The sequence below is a fragment of the Gobio gobio genome (assembly GCF_949357685.1).
Source record: "Gobio gobio genome assembly, chromosome: 5".
Taxonomy (NCBI): domain Eukaryota; kingdom Metazoa; phylum Chordata; class Actinopteri; order Cypriniformes; family Gobionidae; genus Gobio; species Gobio gobio.
In genome coordinates, this window is record NC_137101.1 from 60,097,198 (window position 1) to 60,122,829 (window position 25,632).

General features: G+C 39.2%; 2 protein-coding genes across 4 annotated transcripts in view; both read right to left on the bottom strand.

Moving 5' to 3' along the window:
- Positions 1–9,093, bottom strand: part of LOC307127082 (NACHT, LRR and PYD domains-containing protein 3-like) — a 34,751-nt gene extending 25,658 nt beyond the window's left edge. The window contains exons 1-2 of one of the 2 annotated variants that reach the window (XM_079818071.1): positions 8,814–9,093; positions 2,690–2,816 (exon numbers count right to left, since the gene is read on the bottom strand). The gene's annotated coding sequence lies outside the window, so the exon portion shown is untranslated. Of the gene's footprint in view, positions 1–2,689; positions 2,817–8,813 lie in introns of those variants that run through there. The other variant, XM_079818070.1, reaches the window with a different exon arrangement.
- Positions 9,094–11,195: 2,102 nt separating this feature from the next.
- Positions 11,196–17,744, bottom strand: LOC307127090 (uncharacterized protein). 2 transcript variants are annotated; one of them, XR_013816598.1, is made up of 4 exons: positions 17,278–17,744; positions 17,038–17,128; positions 11,576–12,708; positions 11,196–11,432 (listed from the first exon to the last, which is right to left on the bottom strand). XR_013816598.1 is itself a non-coding variant. In XM_079818083.1 (3 exons), exons 1-3 carry the CDS (start codon positions 17,338–17,340, stop codon positions 11,942–11,944), a joined length of 921 nt encoding a protein of 306 aa, XP_079674209.1. In that variant the 5' UTR covers positions 17,341–17,428; the 3' UTR covers positions 11,462–11,941. The 2 variants fall into 2 exon arrangements, 1 of the variants encoding a protein (XP_079674209.1); XM_079818083.1 differs by lacking the exon at positions 11,196–11,432 and having other exon boundaries at positions 11,462–12,708; positions 17,278–17,428.
- Between the last annotated feature and the right edge of the window lie 7,888 nt (positions 17,745–25,632).

Below are 25,632 nucleotides of genomic sequence, written 5' to 3' on the forward strand. Positions count from 1 at the left end.
ATTTCTGTGCGTCTCATTCAGGGGCTGCATCAGGTTCACTGCGCAGATGCAGGCCACGTCAGTCTCTTCAAGCCCCACTCGCGGCATTATTTAGAAGATGCAGCTCCGGTGAGTTAACGACAACAAACAAAGTTAAGTCTGACACAGAGAAAGGGACCGATGGCCGGCCAGTTGGGGTTCGTAAGCGGTAATTGTTTCTCCTGTGGTCATAAGGTGTTTTCATCATTTACAGGGGCTAGTCAGTGATTTTATTCATCCAGAATGTCAGTGTTTTTCTCCCACCACCCGTGTAAAAATCTCTGGCCGAATTACCTACTGTTTGACAAACACCAAGGTCGTGTGGTGCCGTCTGAATCCACATCTCTGAGTTTTCAATAATATATCACTTAAGAATTCACTATTTATATCCTTTTTGGCCACTGCAGAGCACCGTACGGTTGCGCTTCACTGTAATTTGGATGCATTTTAAAGATCTACTGGGATGGTGGTCCAGTGGGTTAAACCATGGAACTGATATGCAGAAGGTTGCTGGTTCGATCCCAGCGGTCACCACCAGTGTGTCCTTGAGCAAGGCACTTTACTCCATGTTGCTCCAGGGGGATTGTCCCTGTAATAAGTGCACTGTAAGTCGCTTTGGATAAAAGCATCTGCCAAATGCATATAATGTAAAAATCTAGACTTTTATTACTGAAAAGCTGGCAACTATTTAAAAGAGCAAGATATTTCATCACAGCTCAAAAAAAAAGCAAAAAAAAAAGCACGTAAACATTTGAAATGTGCCGTTATAACGGCAGCAGTTATATATGTTAAAATAACCGCAGCATTATGATTACCTCATAAGCGATTAAGAGGCTGTATTCACTTATTTCTGCTCATTTCCATGTGGAACAAAATTACATCTTTTATTTTGAGATAAAATATAAGACAGAAAAACATTCTTATTGCGACATTTCGCGTCATTATATTGAAGTGGAAAATATAAACGGGTGTTGTGGAAAAAGATGGGGAGAAATGTGGCCACAAAATCACAGGAAAAAACACCACAAACCTTAAGAGACATCTCAATGTTTTTATGTATTTTATTTAAATGTATGTGTGTGTACTTCTAACATGTTTGGTTGGTAAAATAAATATGTTGTAAATTCACATCAGAGCGTCTTCTGTGTCTGGAATGGATGTATTCTTGAGTCTATAAGGTAACAATAATATAATAAGATAACATTGTTTGAAATGGGTTTGGCTAAAAGAAGATTTTGGTTTGATACTACTAGGTGCTTATACTATACTATACTGACTATAATGACATCTCAAATAAAGTCATCTTTGCATTAAAGATGACATAAATGACACTCAATGGCAGTTGTCATAAACATGCATAAAAACATATTCATGTCAGTCTTATAAAGTAAAGGGTTACCAAAAAGTGTTTTTGAAAATGTCCGGACCAAGGCTCATTCAGCAGACAGTCTGATAAGGGAAAAAGAGACACCATCATAAAGGGCTTTAGTTTATAGTCAGTCTGAAGAGATAACCACTACAACTTGAGAGGCTAAATGCCACATGCCCGGACATGACTTCGATTTCCAGGAGGTAAATGGATGGAATTCTACATTCCAGTGTTGCGTGTGTAAATATGCGGAAAAAAGCTGTTTGAAAAAATAGTACAGTGTGCACGTAAACTCAACCAGTTTAAAGAAAACTAGTTCCTTGTTCATATGCCTTAGGGTTCAGCTGCCAAATATGCACATGCCTACAAATATTTTTACTGAACTCGTAGAGCTAGATAATCGAACCGCTGAAGGAATTGTCTGTCAACTACACTGCAAAAAAAATGCCCTTCTTACTTAGTATTTTGTCTTGTTCCTAGTCTAAATATCTAAAAATTCTTAAATCAAGATGCTTTTACTAGATAAGTGAAATTACATAAGATAATTGTTCTTACTTTCTGAAAAAAAAGGTGATTTTTGCTTAGAACAAGCTAATATCAGCCAATGTCTTTTTGTTTCTGTCCCAAACCCCATTGGCAGATCATTTTGCTTGTTTTAAGCAAAAATCACTTCATTTTGATTGTATTCTATTTTGATTTTAATAGAATGAGATTGGAATTGGAAAGATTGGAATAAGCAACATTTTTCTCACAGGAGTACATGCACACTTGAGTTTTAGATGTTTGAAAACCACCGAAACCCAAACCAGCCCAAGTTTTTACCCACATAATAAAATTCAAAACCGCCCAATCTGGCAACACTGCACATAGCATGCTGTTTTCAGTACACCCCTCCACTCTCAAATGCACTCTACGGCATATGATTTGATTTTTGAATTAAGCACTGCTCACACACACATACACTGACACACGAACGCAGGAGGGGAGGTCTGACACGGAATATGTTACTGTAGACAGACTAAATTATGAAAATACACATTCACAATCTAAATGAATTAGTTGAAATGAAGGTTGTAAGATGAATGTGCATATTTATGAAGACATATGAAACATCAGAATGTTGTTTTTATGTATATTTGCTATAATTACTATAAAAGATCAAATAATTGCAACCAACAAACTAGATATTAGAAAATAGATATTGTCTCAAAGCTGTCTGACAAGTCTCAAATCAATGTGAATGGATACATGACACATTTAAATCTATATCTGTCAGTATTTAATGAAGTAGTAGTTACTAACCATGAATAATGACGGTGTCGATGTTTCTCGTTCCTCCATTGAACTGGCGTCTTAAGCAGATGTTCTGAAACTCAATTCTGCATTGTCATAAAGGACTGGGGGAAGGTTTTTTCTTCTGAACTTGAACCTGTTAAACCAGAAACAGGTTTTCAACAAACAAATGACATGGGAGTGAAACTATGCAAATTCACTGTCTGTCGCTAAGAGAGACAACATATCTGACATGCCACTTTGGAGCGCCTACATTTGACTGAAGTGTCAAAGGAATGTGACCGCAAAAAGAATAAAACAGCCCCTACATAATCAGATATTAAATACTGGATGAGATCAGTAAATCAAATTATTACGGTGACCAGACTTCCCGTTTTTCCCGGTACAGTCCCATATTTCAGCTCTATTTTTAGTGTCACGACTTATTATGAAAAATATTATTTCTTTATGGTCAAAACTTCTTTATGGCTGGGTGATCATAGAGCGAGTAGTAATAGCCTATCAAAAGTAGCCAAGCTCATGGAACAACAAAATTACCATCCAATCACAATTCGTTATCGATTAACTTGCAGTTGGTGAAGGCGGGGTGTTATGCTGCGTTCACACCGGACGCGATTCGTGCGAGTGATTTACATGTTAAGTCAATGCAGAGACGCGTAATGGCATTCTGCGGCGAGATTCGCGCGAATGATACGAATTGAGCGTTTTGAACGCGCGGTTTGCGCGAATCGCTCAAGTTGAAAAATCGGAACTTTGGCGGATATTTCGCGCCGCATTAACCAATCACGAGCTTGCTCTAGTAGTGACGCAATTACAAGCGGAGGCAGAAATCCGAACAACAATGGAGGACAAGATAATCGTGGCCGTATGTGGATACCCGGAGCTGTATGATACATCATCCTATCACTACAGGAACAGGAATAAAAAGGATCTTGCTTGGAAGAAAGTGAGTTACCCTCTCAACAAAATCTATGTCAGCCATTTCACAACGAGACTGGAGCAGAAAAAAAGAGCCAGAGCCAGCGGCAAATGTGAGAAGGACTAGCCGAGGAAAGGCGGGTCTCGCCGGGTAAACGAGCGCGGAATTCCACTGATCGCCTGGATCTCACAACTCCGAAAACGCCAGATAAAATGCTCAAATAGGCACTCTTTTTATAAATTAACCACAGATTTGAGCTTTAAACAACTATATTATCGCCTGAAAAAGTCTTTAAACTACGTTTTGTCACACATTAATAGTAGTATTTTTTACAAAAAAGGCTCATATACCATATAGGCTCATATAGGCTCATATAGACTCATATAGGCTCATACAGGCTCATATAGGCTCATATGGACTCATATAGGCTCATATAGGGTCATAAAGGCTCATATAGGCTCATATAGGCTCATATAGGGTCATATAGGGTCATATAGGGTCATAAAGGCTCATATAGGCTCATATAGGCTCATAAAGGCTCATATAGGCTCATAAAGGCTCATATGGGCTCATATAGGGTCATATAGGGTCATATAGGGTCATAAAGGCTCATATAGGCTCATATAGGCTCATAAAGGCTCATATAGGCTCATATAGGGTCATATAGGCTCATATAGGCTCATAAAGGCTCATAAAGGCTCATATAGGCTCATATAGGCTCATATAGGCTCATAAAGGCTCATTTGGGCTCATATAGGCTCATATAGGCTCATATAGGGCAGAAGCCCCTCCCATGACGCGAATTCGCGTCTGTTGTGTAGTTGTCACACGCGAATTTCACGCGCGAATGAAGCGAGTAAACTCAAAATGTTCAAGCGTCCACCTTTGCGCGATAAGCGCGAATTATTCGCGCTAATCGCGTCCGGTGTGAACGCCACATTAGAGGGCGTGGAGGATATCGAGTCAGGCGCGAACTCGCTAAGATGTCAAAGAAACGCCTGTATACATTTAACAAGTATCTTCAAAAAGAGTTTATCAAGTTATTATCCACAGTACGTTGTAAAAAATATAACTTTGTGGTATCGCGCTGATTATGATTATGCCATCGTCAATACACAACCAACATCACATCATATTTTCTCAAAAACTGGAGCATGTATGTGTTATCTGTATTAATATTTCTAAAAGCTTGGTGTGATTCTTTTTTTAGTACTCTTAAGTATTATTGTGTATGCTAGACCTGTTGAGAAATAAATAGCGGACTGTGAGTGCTGTAAGCCCTACAGTTAAAGGAACACTCATTTTCCGTCTCCCCTTGAGTTAAACAGTTGAGTTTTACCGGTTTCGAATCCATTCAGCCGATCTCCGGGTCTGGTGGTGGCACTTTTAGCATAGCTTAGCATAGATCATTGAATCTGATTAGACCGTTAGCACCTCACTTAAAAAATGAAGAGTTTCAATATTTTTCCTATTTAAAACTCTTCTGTAGTTACATCATGTACTAAGACTGACGGGAAATGGAAAGTTGTGATTTTCTAGGCCGATATGGCTAGGAACTATACTCTCATGGGCTTAAATACACAGAGATTAATGACTAAACAAAACACACCTGTGAACAATTAAGACATGACATAAGAGACTGGAAGCAGATGACATGATCACATGAGGGCACAATGAAATCACATGACAAACCAGGAAACATGACAGTGAACATGACAAAATAAGAATATGAAACAAAAACAAAAACACTGTCGGCCAAGGAAATCACAACTAATTATTTTCCGTCGGTCTTAGTACAAGATGTAACTACAGAAGAGTACAGAACTCTTTGGTCATTATTGAGCGAGATGCTAACGGTCTAATCAGATTCAATGATCTATGCTAAGCTATGCTAAAAGTGCTACCGCCAGACCCGGAGATCGGCTGAATGGATTCGAAACCGGTTAAACTCAACTGTTTAACTCTAGGGGAGACGGAAAATGAGCCTATTTTCAAAAAAGTGGAGTGTTCCTTTAAGCGTGAAGTGATGTGGGCAATTGAGTGTGTACAGAATAGTGGAAATAGGTTAGTAAGTGGGGATTTGAGAACATATCTATTGTTGCCAGATTGCGTCGAGGATTTCCAGCCCAAAAGCTCACCAAAACCCACCCACTCCAAGAAAAACCCGGCCAAAACTTTAACTGCCAAAATAATGTGATAGCATGTTATTACCATGTCAATCAAGGTTGATAAGCACCACTTTGAACTCCTTTAAACCCTTTAACTGTCACCCCCTTTTTGAGAATACACATGAAAATGCACTATCCAAACTTAAAGGGCTGTAATTCAAGAATGCTTTGGAATAAAGACCAAAGTTTGGTCTCGTTTTAAAGACGACACTCTGCAGATTATTGCAGAAAAGAGTTATGGAAGTTTTTTACTATAAATTTACTATAAATGAAAAATACTGGACTAAATATTTTTTTATTTCATATAAGATATATTTTTTACAAAAAATAATTTACTCTAAACTTACTATAAAATCAAAGCCATATGTCTAACCAATTTGTGTTCCAAATTTGAAGTTGATATCACAAAAATTGAAGTTCCCATGAGATTGTTTAGGCGCTGTACCACAAATAGCCACCGGGTGTCATTCAAATTCCATTTATTGATTTTTTGATGCAATTTCCTGTAATTTTCTGTCCAAATGTCACTTCCATCACAAAACGGTCACCAAATATGGACCCTTGAGACTCAGACCTTTCCGACAATATGTGTTTTGTAAAGATTGGAAAAGATTTTGATTATAAAGTAGCTAAAATAATTGTTGTAATATGAAACGTGACACCGCCCACTAGGGGAGGAGCCCACTAGAATATTTTAGAGTAACGTTTCCATGGTAACGCAATGTCCGATTTCAAAACAGTTTTCCCAGGATGAATTTTGAGTTTGTAAGCTTTCAAATGATCCCTAATTTATGATAATTACTCAAATATATGATACGAAAAAAAGGCGATCAAAAAAAGAGCACCAGGCGTCCCACCTGTGGGACAGTTAAGAGGTTAAACAAAATAATGATGCCAAAATTAAATAAAAATCTTAGGACAACCGAACAAAACAAGCCAAATACATTAAAGGGTTAGTTCACCTAAAAATGAAAATTCTGTCTCACTACAGCGGTTCTACAATAACTTTATGAAGCGACGAGAATAGTTTTTGTGCGCAAAAAAAACCTAAATAACGACTTATATAGTGATGACCGATTTCAAAACACAGCATCATGAAGCTTCGAAGCGTTATGAATCAGTGAGTCGATTCAGTGGTTTGAAGCATTATGAATCAGTGAGACGATTCAGTGGTTTGAAGCGTTATGAATCAGTGAGTCGATTCAGCGGTTTGAAGCGTTATGAATCATTGAGTCGATTCAGTGGTTTGAAGCATTATGAATCAGTGAGACGATTCAGTGGTTTGAAGCGTTACGAATCAGTGAGTCGATTCAGCGGTTTGAAGCGTTATGAATCAGTGAGTCGATTCAGTGGTTTGAAGCATTATGAATCAGTGAGACGATTCAGCGGTTTGAAGCATTATGAATCAGTGAGACGATTCAGTGGTTTGAAGCGTTATGAATCAGTGAGACGATTCAGTGGTTTGAAGCGTTATGAATCAGTGAGTCGATTCAGCAGTTTGAAGCATTATGAATCAGTGAGTCGATTCAGTGGTTTGAAGCATTACGAATCAGTGAGACGATTCAGTGGTTTGAAGCATTATGAATCAGTGAGTCGATTCAGTGGTTTGAAGCATTATGAATCAGTGAGACGATTCAGTGGTTTGAAGCGTTATGAATCAGTGAGTCGATTCAGCAGTTTGAAGCATTATGAATCAGTGAGACGATTCAGTGGTTTGAAGCGTTATGAATCAGTGAGACGATTCAGTGGTTTGGATCGCCAAAGTCACGTGATTTCAGCAGTTTGGCGGTTTGAAACGTGATCAGTCATGATTTATTTAGCTGATTCATAACGCTTCGAAGCTTCATGATGCCGTGTTTTGAAATCACTGTAGTGAGATGGACTTTGTATCTTTAGTCTTTAGTGCTTTTATGGGTCTTGAGAGTGTGCAGTGCATTGAGCCAATGGAGGCCTTTCTGAGCATCGGATTTACACTAAAATATCTTCATTTGTATCTGAAGATGAACGGAGGTCTGACGGGTGTCCTGCGACATGAGGGGACGTCATTAATGACAGAATTTACATTTCTGGGTGAACTAACCCTTTAAAAGAGAACACTGCAAAAAAAGCAGTTTTAACAAGATTATTTTCCATACCCCATTGGCAGATAATTGTGCTTGTTTGAAGCAAAAACTCACTTCATTTTTTATTTTTTGCCCCCAGAAAACAAGAACAAATATCTTATGTGATTTTACTTATCTAGTAAATGCATCTTGATTTAAGAATTTATATATATTTAGACTGGAAACCAGACAAAAATACTAAATAAGAAAAGCATTTTTTACAGTGAATTAGCAAATGACTAAAATGTCTAGGTGGAAACTGTCAACACAGCAATCAAGAAATTAACAAAGACTTTAACCCTTGGAAAAACACATGCATCATTTTCAATGTAAACTGTAAAAATATGCCAATTTAAGTGCAAAACGCGAATAAGCAACGTAATTAGCAGGCATTTTTCTCACAGGAGTACATGCACACTTGAGTTTTAGATGTTTGAAAACCACCGAAACCCAAACCAGCCCAAGTTTTTACCTGCATAATAAAATTCAAAACCGCCCAATCTGGCAACACTGCACATAGCATGCTGTTTTCAGTACACCCCTCCACTCCCAAATGCACTCTCCGGCTTATGATTTGATTTTTGAATTAAGCACTGCTCACACACATACACTGACACACGAATGCAGGAGGGGAGGTCTGACACGGAATATGTTACTGTAGAGTAGACAGACTAAATTATGAAAATACACATTCACAATCTAAATGAATTATTTGAAATGAAGGTTGTGAGATGTATGTGCATTTTTATGAAGACATATGAAGCATCAGAATGTTGTTTTTATGTAAATTTGCTATAATTACTATAAAAGATCAAATAATAACCAAAAAAACAGATATAGATATTGTCTCAAAGCTGTCTGATAAGTCTCAAATCAATGTGAATGGATACATGACACATTTCAATCTTTATCTATCAGTATTTAATGAAATAGTAGTTACTAACCATGAATAATGTGTCGATGTTTCTTGTTCATAGATTCACTGTCCGTCGTTAAAAGACCCAAAATATCCGACATGCTTTGTAGAATGATTGCGAAATTACAGGTAAAAAAAGACAAACAACACAGAAAAAGACAGATAAACAGAGATAGACAGAACACAATGAAATATATAGTTAAGAGATAAAATGACATACAGAAATAGACAAAAAAGCACCGTCTACAAAGGTTTCTTTGAGCTCAGAATGACATTTGTGACATTGCGTCACACATTCTGAGTCTAGTACTGGGACACAAGACAGTTCAAAGTTCAAAGCCTTTGTTGTCATACGCACAGTACAATACAATTCTTACTTTGCTTTCCACCATGAATGCTGTTACAAGAAAAGAATAAAATTAAATAAAAATTATATATTATATATATATATTATATATACATACACATACAGTAAATTATATATATATATATATATATATATATATATATATATATATATATATATATATATATATATATATATATATATATATATATATATATATATATATATATATAAGAAACACAAATTACAAATATACAAAAAAAGTACACACAGCAAAATTAACATTACATTTCTCAAGATCTCATCAAAGGACGATTAAACAACTCTACAAACAGCATTAACATCTTCCCTTAATACAAATAGGTTTGATTTAATTTATGAAATATGTCTACAAAAGTTCTAATTGAGAATTAAAAGAGGTTTAGCTAGGTAATTTTGATTATTTATAGATTATATTTCATTTGGTGATCAGTGTGTCATTTACTTGAGCCCTTGACCCTTGAATTTAATTCATTTAAATAGTTTGGTCGATAATTATTGCATATTCTGGTCTTTAGCGACCCAGAACTATATCGAACATGGATGGGTCTCTAAGATCAAGCATATTTCGTTACATTTTGGAAATGGGAAAGGTTCAGTTTGAGCAAGGTTTTTTTTTTTTTACATAATTAGAGCTCATTTCCCCAGTACATTTAACATCTGTCCCATATTCACAATCTGAGCCATATTCTTAAAAAACTATAGTTTTCAATGTCTTCAAAATTAATATTTTGATCGCTTCAACAGATCCACAATCAAGTGAGAGTGACACTAATATTTGATTGCTTACAGTTTGCTCTGCAGGATCTGTATCAGACATTGCCACCTTGAGGAATAAAGATAAATTGCACATAATAAGACATCAGAAATGTCAGGGATGTCAATGTATATAAAAAAAAATTCTTACACTATTACAGACCTTTGGTCACTAGTGACCCTATACACTTTTATTTATTTATTTATTTTATACACTTTACAGCAGATCAAATCCTTGTTTCATACTGGCCAAACAACATTTAATTCATATGCACACGTTATCTTTAATATTTAGACACTTCTTTGTGTTCTTCAAGTTTTCATTGTTTCTTTGAAAATAAGCACAATGTAACAACTGGGTCATATTTTACCATGATAGGTGTGTTACTTTAAATATATGTAACCTTGCTTACTGGACAGTAAAACTACAGATAAGAGATGTTTAAGAGAGGACTTTGCCCTATGTTCTGTATAAGGTACTGTGACTGTATTTAAAACTAAACTTCCTTGTCTGTTAATTAATTTGTCAAACACGTAATGGCAAAAGAAGAAGGAAGACTTTTTTTGAGGAAAATTTACATATCCTGTACTTCCCTACATTTCAAAGAATCTTCCTTTATAGGTTAAAAAGTAGGCAATAATGACCTTAAAATAAATAATAAATAAAATAATAAGTAACAACAAATGCGGTGTAACTGATGTAAATAAATGAAACAATTGATGACGTTTTTTGGTCGGTTAAAGCACCGTAAATCACAGCGTTTTATTTGATAAAGGGCACCGCAATTGACAACGTTTTTGGACGTTTAAAATGCCGTAAAGGACAGTATTTTAAGTGACAAGAGCGCTACAATTGACTGCATTGTTTTTATTTACTCATCCTCATGTCAGGCGGGGACACATTTCAAGTGAGAGCAAGGTTACATCGGGTTACTCTGTAAGATACAGTGTTGCAGTTTTCATATGTCAACCACAACTATGAAAAAAAGCATTTTTTTGCATTTATTTTTGGCCATATGACACAGATCTGATATTCTATTTGTTGTATTTCTGTTTTGCATAAAACTGAAGAATATTCGCTACATCCTTTACTGTAAAATGATCTGATATTAACTTTTGCATGGATTTTATTGAAAAGAGCTTAGGCTCATGTATATGTATAAGTTTTAAGATATATGAATATGCTTTTAAGTTTTTCTTGCCTCATGGGTTTACATTATCTTAACAAGCAACAACATTACATTAAATAAAATATATGAGCAACAGATTATGACTAATGTTTTATGTTTATTGAACACAATATATAGTCATTAACATATTTGGGTTCGGTGTAAGCAATGAGGTTCATTCTCGTGTTACGCACCACGTTTGAGCTTCCTCAAGAACCAATGAGGTTCATTCTCATGAACCCGCTGCTATCCTCCACCTCCGGGCCATTGGACTGGCAGAGGCAGCAGCGGAAGGTGGTGAAGGAGATGGAAGTGGAGCGGCTTGTGGCGCCTCTGACTAGTTTCAATGTACATTTAAAAAAAATTGTATACATCAATACCTTTTATTATTTGAATTACATTTTGAGTTGTATTAATGATATTCTTGATATACATTTACAAGGCATGATATATATGTTTTCCTCAAGATTCTATATTTACCCTTTAGGCTTCTCTTCAGTGTGAACTTGTTGTTGTGAACTTGTTCAAGTTTAAGTTGCCTTGCCTTGAACTCTTATGTGCGTCTGAAGGTTTGCCTTAAACCTGAAACTCTTTCCACATAATGGCCCATGAAAGGCTTCTCTCTGGTGTGAGTTATTATGCGTCTCTTAAGATGATTCCGGTCTGTGAAACTCCTTCCACACTGACGACAAAACAGTTCTCTCTTTAGTGACTCCTCATGTGGAAATTAAGGTTTGCTTTAAATCTGAAACTCTTTCCAAACTGGTCACAAGTGAATGGCATGTCCCCAGTGTGAATTCTCATGTGGGCATTAAGGTTTCCTTTTTGAGTGAAACTGTTTCCACACTACTGGCAGGTGAAAGGCCTCTCCCCAGTGTGAATTCTCATGTGGGCTTTAAGATGCACTTTTTGGGTGAAACTCTTTCCACACTGCAGGCAGGGGAATGGCTTCTCTCCAGTGTGAGCTCTCATGTGAACTGTAAGGTTTCTGATATTAGCGAAACTCTTTCCACACTGTTGGCAGGTGAAAGGCTTCAGTCCAGTGTGACTTCTCATGTGGGTTTTAAGGCTGCTTCTTTGAGTGAAACTTTTTCCACACTGCTGGCAGATGTGAGGCTTCTCTCCAGTGTGAACTCTCATGTGGGATTTAAGACTCCCATTTTCAGCTAAACTTTTCCCACACTGTTGGCAGGTGTGAGGCTTCTCTCCAGTGTGAATTCTCATGTGTTTTTGAAGGTTTCCTTTATCAGAAAAACTCTTTCCACACTGTGGGCAGGTGTGAGGCATCTCTCCAGTGTGAATTCTCATGTGGGATTTAAGGCTGTTACTTTGATTAAAACTCTTTCCACACTGTTGGCAGGTGTAAGGCTTCTCTCCAGTGTGAACTCTCATGTGGACTTTAAGGTTTGCTTTATTAGTGAGACTCTTCTCACACTGAGGGCAGCTGAAAGTTCTAGTTCCTCTCTTCCGAGCTCTTTTTCGTGTGGACGTCTTTTTAGTCTGTGAGCAACTAAATGATTTTTCTTCAATTAGGAAATCATGATCCTGTTCATAGAGATCTTTCTCTTCCTTTTCATTCAATTCTTGACCCTCCTCTTTTAGCTGCATCAGGCCTAAAGTGAACAGAGACAAATGCAAGTTAAACCCAGATTAATGGCATAACACGACAGACACATTTAGCAGCATTTAGTCCAGTGGTTCTCATACAGGCATAGCATCAAAACTTTGTGCCACTTTGATCGCCGAGCTAACTTCTACCATCACAGAACAGGTGAAAGCAGCCATTGACTCCGCTCTTGCCTCGCGTATTTTGAGAGTTTTAAATCGAGCATTGAATCGCAAAGATGGTAATTTGACGAACTTGTTTAGCACTTGAACGATTACAGCGACTGCATTGTAGCACTGGAACAAACGGTGCTAAAGTTAAATTCAGGCTAACAAACAGCTCACCGATAAAGTGCTGGACTTCAAGTCACGCTCTCAGCGTTGTAATCTCCGTGTCATCGGCATCCCGGAGCGAGCAGAAGGGAGCCAGGATGTGCTCAGATCAAAATCTTTCCAACTCCCCTGCTGTTGGAGCACTCCATATTGGCACAGCGCCATCAGGTGACTAGGAGAATCAAAGGCCTAGAGGGATGACTGTTTGGTTTCACTACTTTAAAGACAAAGAGAAGGCTATTCGATGTGGAAATTGGAACCAACTCCTCTATAAGGGCCTAAAGGTCTTCATTTTCCTTGACTACAACTCTAGTGTCGCTAAGAGGGGCGCCATTTACTGCTGTGAGAAACGGCCACCGCAATTAATTTATTTATCCTTCTGCTTGTGGCCTCCACTATTTATATACTAAGCGAAATTGATGGACAATACCAGAAGCTCAGTTAGATTCTTCAGTTGGAATGTGAAAGGACTGAATGGTCCCATTTAAAAAAAAAAATCCAAAGTTTTGACACATTTAAAACTACAAAAACCTGACGCTGTATTCCTCCGGGAAACTCATCTGTGCCACAAGGATCAATGCAGACTCCAAACTCGCTGGACATCACACATTTCATTTCAACTTTGATTCTAGGTCTAGAGGAGTTGAATTTTGATTAATAAGACCATGCCTTTTCCTATTGACAGTGTTGTTTCTGATGTGAATGGTAGATATGTAATTGTGAAAGGGAAATTTTCACAAACACCAATAGTTCTGGTAAATGTATATGCCCCAAACTTTGCTTAGAATTTGTTGTGAAAGATCCCAGCGCTAAACACATATCTAAACTTTTGTTATTGATCCAGATTTGGATCAATCAAGTACTGTAATTAAAACTCCCTCTGCTATGTCAAAGATATTTTCTGAGTTTTATGATTAAAAATGGTTACATTGACCCATGGAGACACTTAAGTCCTACAGCGAGAAAATATTAATCTACTCGTATGTCCATCAATCTTTCTCTCGTATAGATTATTTTTTTTATCAATAATTCTCTATCCCCTCAGGTTGTAAACTCTGAATATCTGCTCATTGTTATTTCAGACCATGCCCCTCTAAGTCTTGACATTCTTTTATTAAAAAAGAAAGAAAGAAAGAAAGAAAGAAAGAAAGAAAGAAAGAAAGAGGAGAGCCAAACCAAAATGGCCATACTTTTAGAAGATGTTACTCAGCACAAAGACACTTTAAGTTTTCGGACAACAGTGTCTAACAAAACTAAAAAGGATATCTGGGAAAGCATGGCAATTAAAATGGCAGAATCAAGTTCTAGCCCACAGAGAGAGTGGGAATTTGTCCGTGTAAAGTGGCAAGATTTTGCCAGTGCAGCCAAAGCAAGACGGAGAGACCGGGCAAGAACCGGTGGTGGGACCAGCTCAGTGCCTGCACTCAGCCCTAATGAAGAAAAGGCCCTGGCAATCATTGGGTATCACAGCTGCATCACAGGGTATCTCAGGGGGTATAGATCTGAGAACAGTTGTGGATACGACTCGATGCTCACAGAACAGTCCATCCTTGCACCCCTGCACACTCATGCCCTCTTCCTCTGCTAACAGTGGCAGGGCTTCTCCGGCACAGGCGTCACCACGCCTCTCTGCACCTTCATTGACCTCCACTGAGGTCGCCCAGCACCAGCAATCTGGGAGTGGCTCCAGAAGGTGTTCTATCCGGTGCAACTGCAGTTAAGAGCTGGTGAAGCTCGAAAAGGAGAAGCTGGAAGTGTTGCGAGGGATCGAGCAGGGGTTACAAGAGGACAACCTTGCCCGGGCCACGCCTGAGGTGAAAAAGGCGAAGCTTCAGATTCTGGAGAAGCAATATGCTTTGTCTGAAACAAAATTTCAAAGACCAACCATTTCTGTTCCAAACTCAGCTTGTGTTGTGGGGTTGGTGACTGGATTTAAAATATAGGTTCTGAGGGGGTAGCTGGCCGCTGTCTCCTAAAAAATGCTTTGCCCAAAAACCCCTATTTCTCCATCTTCACCTACCACTGAATTGGCCCACACAAAGCTGTCATGTTCTACCGGGCCACTTTGCCACCACATCCGCAAACATCCCCCTGTGGTCCACTACCACCTGGACATTGATGGTGGCGAAACCCTTATGACAAATGAAGGCCTGGTCTAGTGCTGAAGGGTTGGTGATGGGTATAAGTGTCCTGTCGACAAGGCCTATTACTTGCGGGATACCAGGAATGGCATGGAAGTCTTGATGCACCTCCATCACTTTGTGCCTGGCAGAAGGCATGCGAATATAATCTGTGGCCTGACGGAGCAGGATGTTTGTTACTGAATCAACGCACCACCACACAGAGGTGTTACTCAGCCCATATCCATCCCCATGCACCTCCAGAAAACTCCCCACCGCATAAAAACGGAGAGCCACCAGCAGCTGGATTTCAGGGCTGAGGGGGTAGCTCTGTCCAGTTTGTCTCGACAAAGTCCGACCAACAAGATCTAAAAGCTGCTGAATTTGCTGTTGTTGTTTTTTTTTTTTTACTTCGTTTTTTTATTTTATTTACTTCGAATAGCAGCTTCTGACATGGTAGCCAAGGGACTGAAATTTTCCTGTATGAAATAGTGCACATACACTAAATGGCTCTGCAGACAGCACCAGCTTTGATTTCGTACAACTAATCACTGTCTTGCTGCCATAGTTTGACCAAATTCCCCTCCATAATCATTCCCTTTAAAAAGACTCCTAAGTAGGGGTGGGCGATATAGCCTCAAAATTATATCACGATATTTCAAGAATATTTGCGATAATGATATTTATGACGATATAGAAAAAAAATATATGGTTAATATGTTTTATTGGTTATTGTAGCTGGTAGGCAACAGCATTTATTAGTGCAAACAAAACCATAACATATCATTTTAGTTTAACAATAACTAATGTAATTTATGCCATGGTCTGTCTGAATTTTTGATTCTGATTGGCTGGAAGGTGTGCAATAAAATCGTTTATTGCACAGGTAGTTCCAAGTCAGATGAATCCTCATTATATATTAATGCGCTGTTTTCATTTCAGGTGTGTTTACACAGAGCACTGTAATCGGTTTAAAAGTCCGAATGAAAATGCTGCATATAAACACTGCTTTCATAAGGATACACACATTTTTCAAAATTCAAAGTTTAAAAGTGTTAAACTTTTTATTTTGTAACAAGTTATGAAGATAATGTTGGAATAATGACACAGACATAGCCTGGCTACGCCATCTCATCTGACAACGTTTGTATCAGGTACTTACTTCAACTGCGCCTGACAGAAGGATTAATTTTTCTGAGGTGTTTCTTACAGCAACACCAGATCGGTTTAGATAGTCTCGTGTAAACTGTCCACAGAATCGTTCAATTGGAATGATTTTAATCGGAATGACATAAAAGTGTGCATATGAACGGGGCTATTGAAGCTCACACGCACACACACACGTCACGGGGTGACCAGGGCCGGAACCTTTGTTGCACGGGAGTTGTTGTTATGGGAGAACACTTCCGGTGCAACACTAGGCCGGTTCCGGGCTCCCGAACAGGGCGGAAGTGCAGCGAGAGCTGATCAAGCGGAATCACCGGCACGTGTGAGAGGAAAACCCCAACTGATTAGCGGGGCGTGAGAAGCATAAAAGACGCTAACATTGGAGAGAAGCAGAGCAGGGGATTGAGGAAGAAACAGAGGGAGACGCAGTAAAGGCGCAAGGGAAGGACTGAGGACTGAGGATTGAGGACTGAGGAAGTAGGATTTTTCCAGCTAGTAGCTAACTTGCTGTGGTACGAGTGATACATGAGGAAGATAAGTGACGTGGAGATGATGGTATAATAGAGTTCTGTTTTATGTCAGCGTATGAAGATTCCATCTATCAAGGTGTCCATCTGAGCCCGAATACTGCCTTATTCATTGTAAAGTTTGGAGCGATTTGCAGTGTTGAGTTGATATTTTCACGTGTGGAGTTGAATATTGTTGCAGTGTACACACCTTTGCAGATTGTTCGGGCGACTGAGTGGATAAACACCCTGAAGCACATCAGAGTTGTTGAATTGAGTTTATCTCCTGTTGTCACCCAGTCCTGTGGGTACGAAATACTGAGTTAATGTTGACATCCTCACCTGTTCCCTGTCTGTGTTGAAACACATCAGAGCTGCTGAATTGAGTTTATCTCCTGTTGTCACCCAGTCCTGTGGGTACGAAATACTGAGTTAATGTTGACATCCTCACCTGTTCCCTGTCTGTGTTGAAACACATCAGAGCTGCTGAATTGAGTTCATCTCCTGCTGTCATCCAGTCCTGTGGGTACAAAGTACAGAGTTAATGTTGAAGTCCTCGTCTGAGCTGAAGTACATCAGAGTGCTAAATTGAGTTCATCCCCTGCTGTCATCCAGCCCTGTTCGTACGAAATACAGAGTTAATGCTGACATCCTCGCCTGTGCTGAAGCACACCAGAGCTGCTGAATTGAGTTCATCCCCTGTTGAAATCCAGTCCTGTGGATGAGAAGAACAGAGCTGATGTGTGCTGGAGAGACACAGGAAGAGACTGCTTGATTTTAAGAGACATTCCTTTAATAAATAAAATTGCAATTGTGCATCCTGTTGTCCGACCTCTTCTGTCCCGTGGGGTAGCTCCTCAGGGTGGTGTGGTTGTTCGGGGGTGTCGGTGGTCTGGCTCTGTGTCCGCACACCCCGGCCTGTGACACACACACACGCCAACTCAGAGATTCTCGCATTCAGAGAGCCGCCCCGCGACTTTTAGCAATAAAATAGCTAAGTTACTGGATCACTACATTATATTTCTCAGCAACGATGGGGTTACATTGCTATTTTTCTGTAATAAACCCACATTAAGAGAGACGCTGAACAGACGCAGTCACACAGGTACGAATCTCTCTCTCTCTCTCTCTCTCTCTCTCTCTCTCTCTCTCTCTCGATAATTAATCCAAATAAATGCTATAATCCATTCATTCAAATAAATTTTATCTTACGCACTATATCTCTGTTTCTGATTCAAAGAAGGCAGAAAGCTAGATTTAACGAGCCGTAACTGGCGAAAATAACTGTCAATGTTACCCTTCCGGTTAAATATTGCGCTGCAAACATCAATAACAGCTGTAAGTTGTCAATGTTTAGTCAGTTGTCAAGAGGGCTGACCTCTTGTAACCAAGTAGCTCCCTTTTTAGGTACTAAGTCGTTATCGGAGGCTGACATGCTGCTCTTTGTGTATACTCTGACAGGTGTTGTTGTTGTGTGCGCTAGGGAACGTAAATGCGCCATACGCCATCACGTCGCTATATCATTGATATCGCGATATGACACTTTTTTATCATGTACAAATTTATACCGGTATTATGCTGGACAGTATGATATGGCACACCCCTACTCCTAAGCCTTGACTGTCTAATGCTGCGTTCACACCAAACGCAAATAGAGCGTCAAAATCCGGGTATAGTTGGACAATTTAACATTTTGAATCCATTCGCGCATCCACAGCGAATTGGACGCGCGTATAAATCGAGCGTTTGAAGAGAAATAGACGCACGTTAATGCGCTCCAAGATAATATGTCATAAAACACCTCTCTGCCTCTTTTCATTTTCATTAAAAATATATATATTAAACATTAATAGCCACACAAATGTGGTCCAGGCAACGCCTACATTATCTTCACTGCATGTATATTTAAATATCCTAAACAAATAAAGTTATGAAACTTCTCTTTGCCCTCAGTCAAAACGATTTGGCAGGCAACAAATGATGATTCATGAGAGCAAAGATCGGCCGTTAGATGATCTACACAAGATGAATTATATCTCATGTTTAACCACTACAGAGACATCAGAGCCAGCGGCAGACGGCAGAAAGACTAGCCGAGGAAAGGCTACTATCGCCGGGGTTAATGAGTGCCCGGTGATCGCCTGGATCTCACAACTCCACAAACACAAGATTTTTTTTTTAAATATAATTTTTTTTTTTATCTTTATAAATAAACCACAAATTTGAGCTTTAAACATCTACATTCTCACCTGAAAAAGTCTTAAAACTACATTTTGTGACACAATAGTAGTATTTTTAAATTATGCAGGGTTTCTCATCACATCACTTCACCACGTGACAGTAGCAAGCAGGCTCCTGATTGGTTAACGTGGCGCGAATTGATGCCAAAGTTGAAGAAATTTCAACTCAGCCGTCAGAGGCGAATTCGCTTCAAATGCCTGAATGCACAAAAAGCACAACTCGCGCATATCGCGCAAGACGCTCAATCTGTAGAGCTGGACATTTGAATAAGGATCAAATGAGTGAGTTCAGCTTTGAGAATGAAACCAACCTGTTTGTTCCTCAGTTTCTTCATGTTTCAAACTGAATACATTTTCAATCTTCTTCAATCTTCACGTCTTCACTCTCCTCTTTAATAAACGCCATCTTTGTTTGGTCCTCAGTTTCTTCATGTTTCACTCTCAATGTTTCTTCAATCTTCACGTCTTCACTCTCCTCTTTAAGAATGCCATCTTTAAGATTTTATTCTTAAATTACTTACATTTTATTCAAAATTACAAAAATAAATGCAAAATAAATCTCTGAGAGTGTCTCAATCTAGTGATTGAACTAGAACAAATTATGAACTACAGCTGTTCAGTCACTGGTAAGAGAGTCAGTCAGAGAGAGTTAAAAAATACTCAAAACTATAGCTAGTAATTAGTTAAAAAACATTGGGCTCATATTTAGACATTTAAGCTGTACATTTAATTATTGATTTGTAGTTTATATTAAATATATTACAGCTTGTTACGGAGGGACTGATATGAGAGGCGTGCGGATCCATATGCAAAGCTTTTATTAAAGATGTGTCAATAACAGACAGGGCTCAAACCAAGGCAAACAGGCATGATATGGACAAGACAGAGCATTACAGGGACAGGCGAGGGTCATCAAACTGAGAACGTCATCCAGGGGACAAGGCAAGAGGATAATCTGACTTCCAGGCTAAGGTCCAGGCGAGAGGCAAACAGTATCCAAACAGGGCAAGAAAAATAGAGGTAATCAAAGGCGAGCAAGAGTCCAGAGAGCAGGCAGAACACAGGAAACCAGGCTAGGATCAAAACACAGAGCAAGAGTAAGACTAGAACAGACTAAGAACTAGGGATGGCTGAAGCGAAACTGACGTTTCGGCGCTTTGCTGAGATCCCGAAGCGCAGATGTTTCGAAACACTGCTCCGAACAGTGATTCGAGACACCCATGTCACGTGACTATGGCTAAATGAAGCTTCGAAGTGTTTCATCAGGTGGTGCCTGCCGAAACTGCGTTGATTAAAGGGGGCGGGAACAAACCACACACAGTCACACATCTGTATGAACATCATTCACCACAGTTTAAAAGTGAAGTAAATCCATCTTCACCTCGTGGGTTTTTGTGAGCGGAGAGAGATTTTGTGATACAAGTGAGATTTTTAGTGCGCTCTGGTTAGTTAGGCTATATTTAAATGAGATATATTGACTGATAGGTATAGACAGTGACAAATAGGATAGATATAGTGACACATTCATATGTTAGATAGTGACAGATAGCACAGCATAAGTTAGAGATATAGAATTATATAGATTCATAGGTGATATATAGATAAATATATAAATAGAATAGATAAAAATGGAGGCTCCACATAAGAGATGCCGTACATTTTTTTATTGCTAAACAAATAATCATTTACAAACAGAAATTAACACAACATTTTTGTATTGCAAAATACAGATCAGGCGCTTGAAAGTACAGTAGAAAAATATATCAGGCAAATCATAATAAAAGAAACAAAAAACATTAAAGGGGCTAGGGTTTTGTTTGAAGATGATATTCTTCTATAATGGAAAAAAGACTGATTGCATTTTCATAACTTTGAGGGCTTTTGTATAAGAGTTAAACTCATTATGAAATTAATAAAATCTTGGTTTCACCTTTAAGAACTTGCATTTGTGTATATAACATTTTCCCAGCATGAGGATGTTGTTAATCAGGAAGTTATCTTTGTTATTGTCCATTACAAGAGATGCCGTACATCTGTGGTGTGGGAGCATTTCCATTTGGAAACACCAAATAAAGTGAGATGTGTGTATTGTGATAGGCAGCTAGCCTTGATGCACCATTTGAGGAGCACTCATCCTGGCATTTTGGAGGGTGCAGAGGACAACAAGTGTCCCATGTGAGAGGGTTTTTTCAAAGGCTGGAGAAATGATATGTAAAAAAAAGAAGTCAGCTAACTCCTTCAACAGCAGAGCAAATTATATTTTTGAATAAAAATGTTATGTAACAAATGTGACACATTGTGGCTTTATTTATTTTATTAATGTAAATTTTTCATGACCACAAAATAAATATAGTTATTCACAATGAGGAGGCTACAGGTTACAAAACCAAGATCATGTAATTGTTAGACAGATGTTAAAAACGTTTTTTTTTGTTGTTGTCTTTTTTACATGGATGATTGTCAAGGTATTTCAGATCAACACATGCAAGTGACCACTAGATGTCGCCGTAGAGATGGGTGCCGGATTGATTCGAAGCTTTGAAACAATATGACACATTTGCTTCAACTGTTTCAGTGCTTCACGAAGCCTCTGTCTGCCCATCACTACTAAGAACACAGTTGGCTCCGTAAAGAAGCTATCAGCTAGACAGCGACATGTGCTAACAATACTCGGCGACCAGTGAGCTTGTGCATCAGTGTTTTATAGTCCTTGTGATTGACTACAGGTGTGGAACTAATTAGGAGCAATGAAACCTGGGAAATGTAGTCCAGGGTAACTGTGTGTGCAGTGAAAAAGTCTTAATGGTGACCTCTGGTGGTGGGTAGACGGAAACGGCAGGAATAGGATATGTTACACAGCTCCATGAAAACATTTGTAGCTGATTAGTAAAAGGTCTCATTACACGTTTGTGATTCTCGTGTTTTGGTTGTCAGTGTTTGAGGTGATTCGAGTGAGTCGACTCAGTGAATCATTCTGTGCAGCGATTGATTCGGTTGACTCTTGAGTTTAAAAGCTCAGTTTCTCTCATCTCTACTCGCCAGTGACTGAATTCATGTTTATGATAAACTGATCCAAGATATATAGACAGAAATGAGATGCATCTTTTCTGTTACTCATGTGTGGATGAGCTTTATTCACAAAAAATAAAGTTAATTCATGTTAGATAAAGTATTATAATGTTAAGTTCAATAACCAACATTCATTTAACGGTTCTTGTTTAAACTATTTAGTGCACAATTACCATAATAAAAATAATAAAAAGTTTTCATATTTTTTTGCAAGTACTGATAGTGTGCGGGATTTCCCTTTACTTTTTAAAACTATAAAATTGCCTGAACAGTTTGCATTGATTTAAACACTTTAAAAGCTTAAAACACAAACCTTTCTTCAGCAGAATCACAACAGATGCAGGAGTGTGGCGCAGTCTTATGACGTCACAACACCACTACAAAATAAAAGTCCTGATCACATGCTCATGTCACAGATGTGCATAGACATTCACGTACAAATAATAAAACGCATATCAGTCGAACTTTTGAAGAAATACATATCTAAATGCGTGTTGGTCAATGATGTGCTAAAAGTAATAATAAATACCAAGGAAAGAGTTTGAACCACATCTCATATGCACAGACATTATGCGGCAGAGAAAAAAGCCCAGTCATCTTTAGAAAATTGTCTTTGAACTTGTGTTTTTGCTGTATCTCTGTATGTTTCTATGGTGTCGCTGTTGAAGAGTAATTAGCTGGTGAAATGGATTTACTTTATCGTGAGCATTGTAATGTTTGAAGCGGATGTCATAACAAGTGGCAGCAAATTAGAAGATTTTAAAAGGAGCGTTTCATTCATAAATCAATGTGTTCATGCTGTGGAAATACAAAAGACGATGACCACAGCTTGTATATTATACATAAATAATATATTATATTTAATATTACATATATACAGATATACCGATAATGTTACTTAACATAACCTCAGTTCCCTGAGAGGAACGAGTATTGCATCTAGCTAGAAATTTTAGGAAAACTATTATTTCCTGAAATACTGAAGCCTTTTATAAAATAATGCAGTGCTACTGCACAGCCATAACAATGCTGAGGCTTACTCGCACGCTATTGGCTGGCCAGTGGGAACTGCACAAACCAATGGCAGAGCTGCGTAACTGCGCAAACCAATCGGTGCGAAGCCCGCAAAAGTGGGCGGGGCATCTGCCCATAAAAAACACTTGATTTACCATAGGATTCAGGTTTTTTCGACTTAAGTGACGATCGCTAGTCGTTTTTTGCCATAGTACGGCCGTCTACGTAATACTCATTCCCTTATCTCAGGGAATCGAGGTTACATTAAGCAACAGAATATGTTCCCTTTTGAACAGTCAGTCGTATTGCGTCTTGCTAGATGCTTTGGGAACCCATTCAATCACGCCGTGCTATGGAAAACACAACGACATGTACCTCTATCCAAATTGGAGCGCTAGCATACGGGCCCAAACTAGAGTTATTAACATATCGTGATATATCCCTGATGTGAAAACTGGGCTCGTAGAGGCCAGCCATAATCATAGTGAAGGGACTTGTGCTTAAACGCAGGGACATTGGTTGTAGACCCCGAGCGCTAACTTATGAAGGGCCGGGCTCACTGAGGCCGACTCACATTCATTATTACACAGAAAGGATATGTGCCTGCAGAACTCCTCCAAACTGTAAAATCTGGCAAATGTGGATGGCGAGGACCAGCCGGCCACTCTACAGATATCACCAATGGATACTCCACTGGACAACGACCAGGAAGAGGCAATGCCTCTAGTGGAGTTAGCCTTGACGCCTATGGGGGCACTGAAGGTCCATAGAATCGTAGGCTAACGCAGTGGCGGCCACTAATCACCTGGATAGACTTTGCTTTGTGACCCGAAGCCCTTTGGTGATGCCACCGAAGCTTCCAAAATCTGCTCCGACTGTCTGAAGTGGGAGGAGCACTCAATGTATGCTCTCAGAGTAGGGCTGAAACGATTAGTCGACATTGTCACAACGTTGACAATAAAAAATTGTCGACAAATATCTTTGTTGTCGAGTAGTCGTTTGATCTCATGTGACCTAATGTAAGGGCCTGCAATATCGCAATTTGACCGCTATGGCGCTGTAGCGTTAGAGTGTAATGCAGCCCTTACAAATGTTGCGGTAGAAGAAAATGACGGAGTGCAAACAAATCTGAACTAGCAAGATGTGGGAAAGTTTCACAAAACTTCAAACTAAGGCTGCGTCTCAATCCGCTGCCTAGTTCAGTAGTCAGGGCACTGATCAGGGATCAGCCCATTGACTCTTGTCCTGATCAGTGCCCTGACTACTGAACCAGGAGCTGATTGAGACGTGCAAGGCCAAACTTTTCACGGGAGCACAACGTGCATGTTGGAGCACTTAAAGAGGAAACAACTAACTAGCGGCAAATCTCTTTATTAGATAATGCAAAACAACTAATTTTAGTAATATTAACAATAATAATATAATTACAGTAATGTGATGATTTATTTAGCATAGAATAAAGTTTAATCGAGCTTGGAGTCAGGACTGTTTTTATTATTATAACACTATTAGGTATTATAGTCTCATCACTTGCCTGTATTTTGTTCCATATGCATGAAGACTTACAAGAGGCGATGTTAGGAAGAATCATGTCAATTACTTTTTCATATTGTTAATTAAAAGGTGAATGAGAATCTGTCAGTTCAATTGTCATGTAAGAGATTTATATTATGTCATTTTGTCTGCAATGTCATTTGCAGATTAATATTTTTACCATTCTTTGTGTCCTGAAGTAAATGTCCTCTTTTTCTGTTTCAGTTCTAAGAAAAGCAGTGGGCCTGTTATTGTTTTACAAATGAAGCTCTTAATACTGCTGCCAAGAGATGTTTACACTCAAATCAGAGCATCTCGAAGTACAAGGCACACTGTAGTAAGAACCCGGTGCTATCCTCCACCTCGCCGCTGAATGACGCTGGACGGGCCATTGGACTGGCAGAGGCAGCAGCGGAAGGTGGTGAAGGAGATGGAAGTGGAGCGGCTTGTGGCGCCTCGGCTCATGAATTCGGGTTGGTGCGTGTGCTCTCTGTGCTCTGCATGTTGTGGTCTGATCTTCTGTCACACACAGAAGGAACAGACGGTGGATAAGATAAAACTGTGAAGTTTATTAAACAAAGCAGGGTAGAGCAGACACGGCACAAGAGCGATGAATCACAGGGTGGATACTGATGACTGGAACTTAGCTGACAAAGACAGACATGAGGCGGAGACAGGGAACAGTGCAGACGAGACGATGAAGACCAAGGACTGACGATGGGAACAAACAAAGACTATCAGGGTATCTCAGGTGAGCAAGTTGGGTCTGTGTTGTCTTGACGAGATCAGACGTGGGACTGAGGAGTGAGCGTGGTATTATAGTGCTGGTGGTGAGGAAGGACAGGTGCAGGTGAGCAGAACTCCGGTGACTGGGAACGAGGGGGCATGGCAGGTGCAGGGAGAGAGTGACTCTGTGACTGAAGGGAAATAACCACTCAGACATCGAAGGT

Excerpts from the sequence above, each read along its gene's own strand:
- LOC307127090 (XM_079818083.1), bottom strand. The coding sequence starts at position 17,340 with ATGACAGCAGGAGATGAACTCAATTCAGCAGCTCTGATGTGTTTCAAC. Across the intron at positions 17,129-17,277 it reads TCAACACAGACAGGGAACAG|GACTGGGTGACAACAGGAGA; the intron begins GTGAGGATGTCA and ends TCGTACCCACAG. Across the intron at positions 12,709-17,037 it reads CGCCCGAACAATCTGCAAAG|GCCTGATGCAGCTAAAAGAG; the intron begins GTGTGTACACTG and ends TGTTCACTTTAG.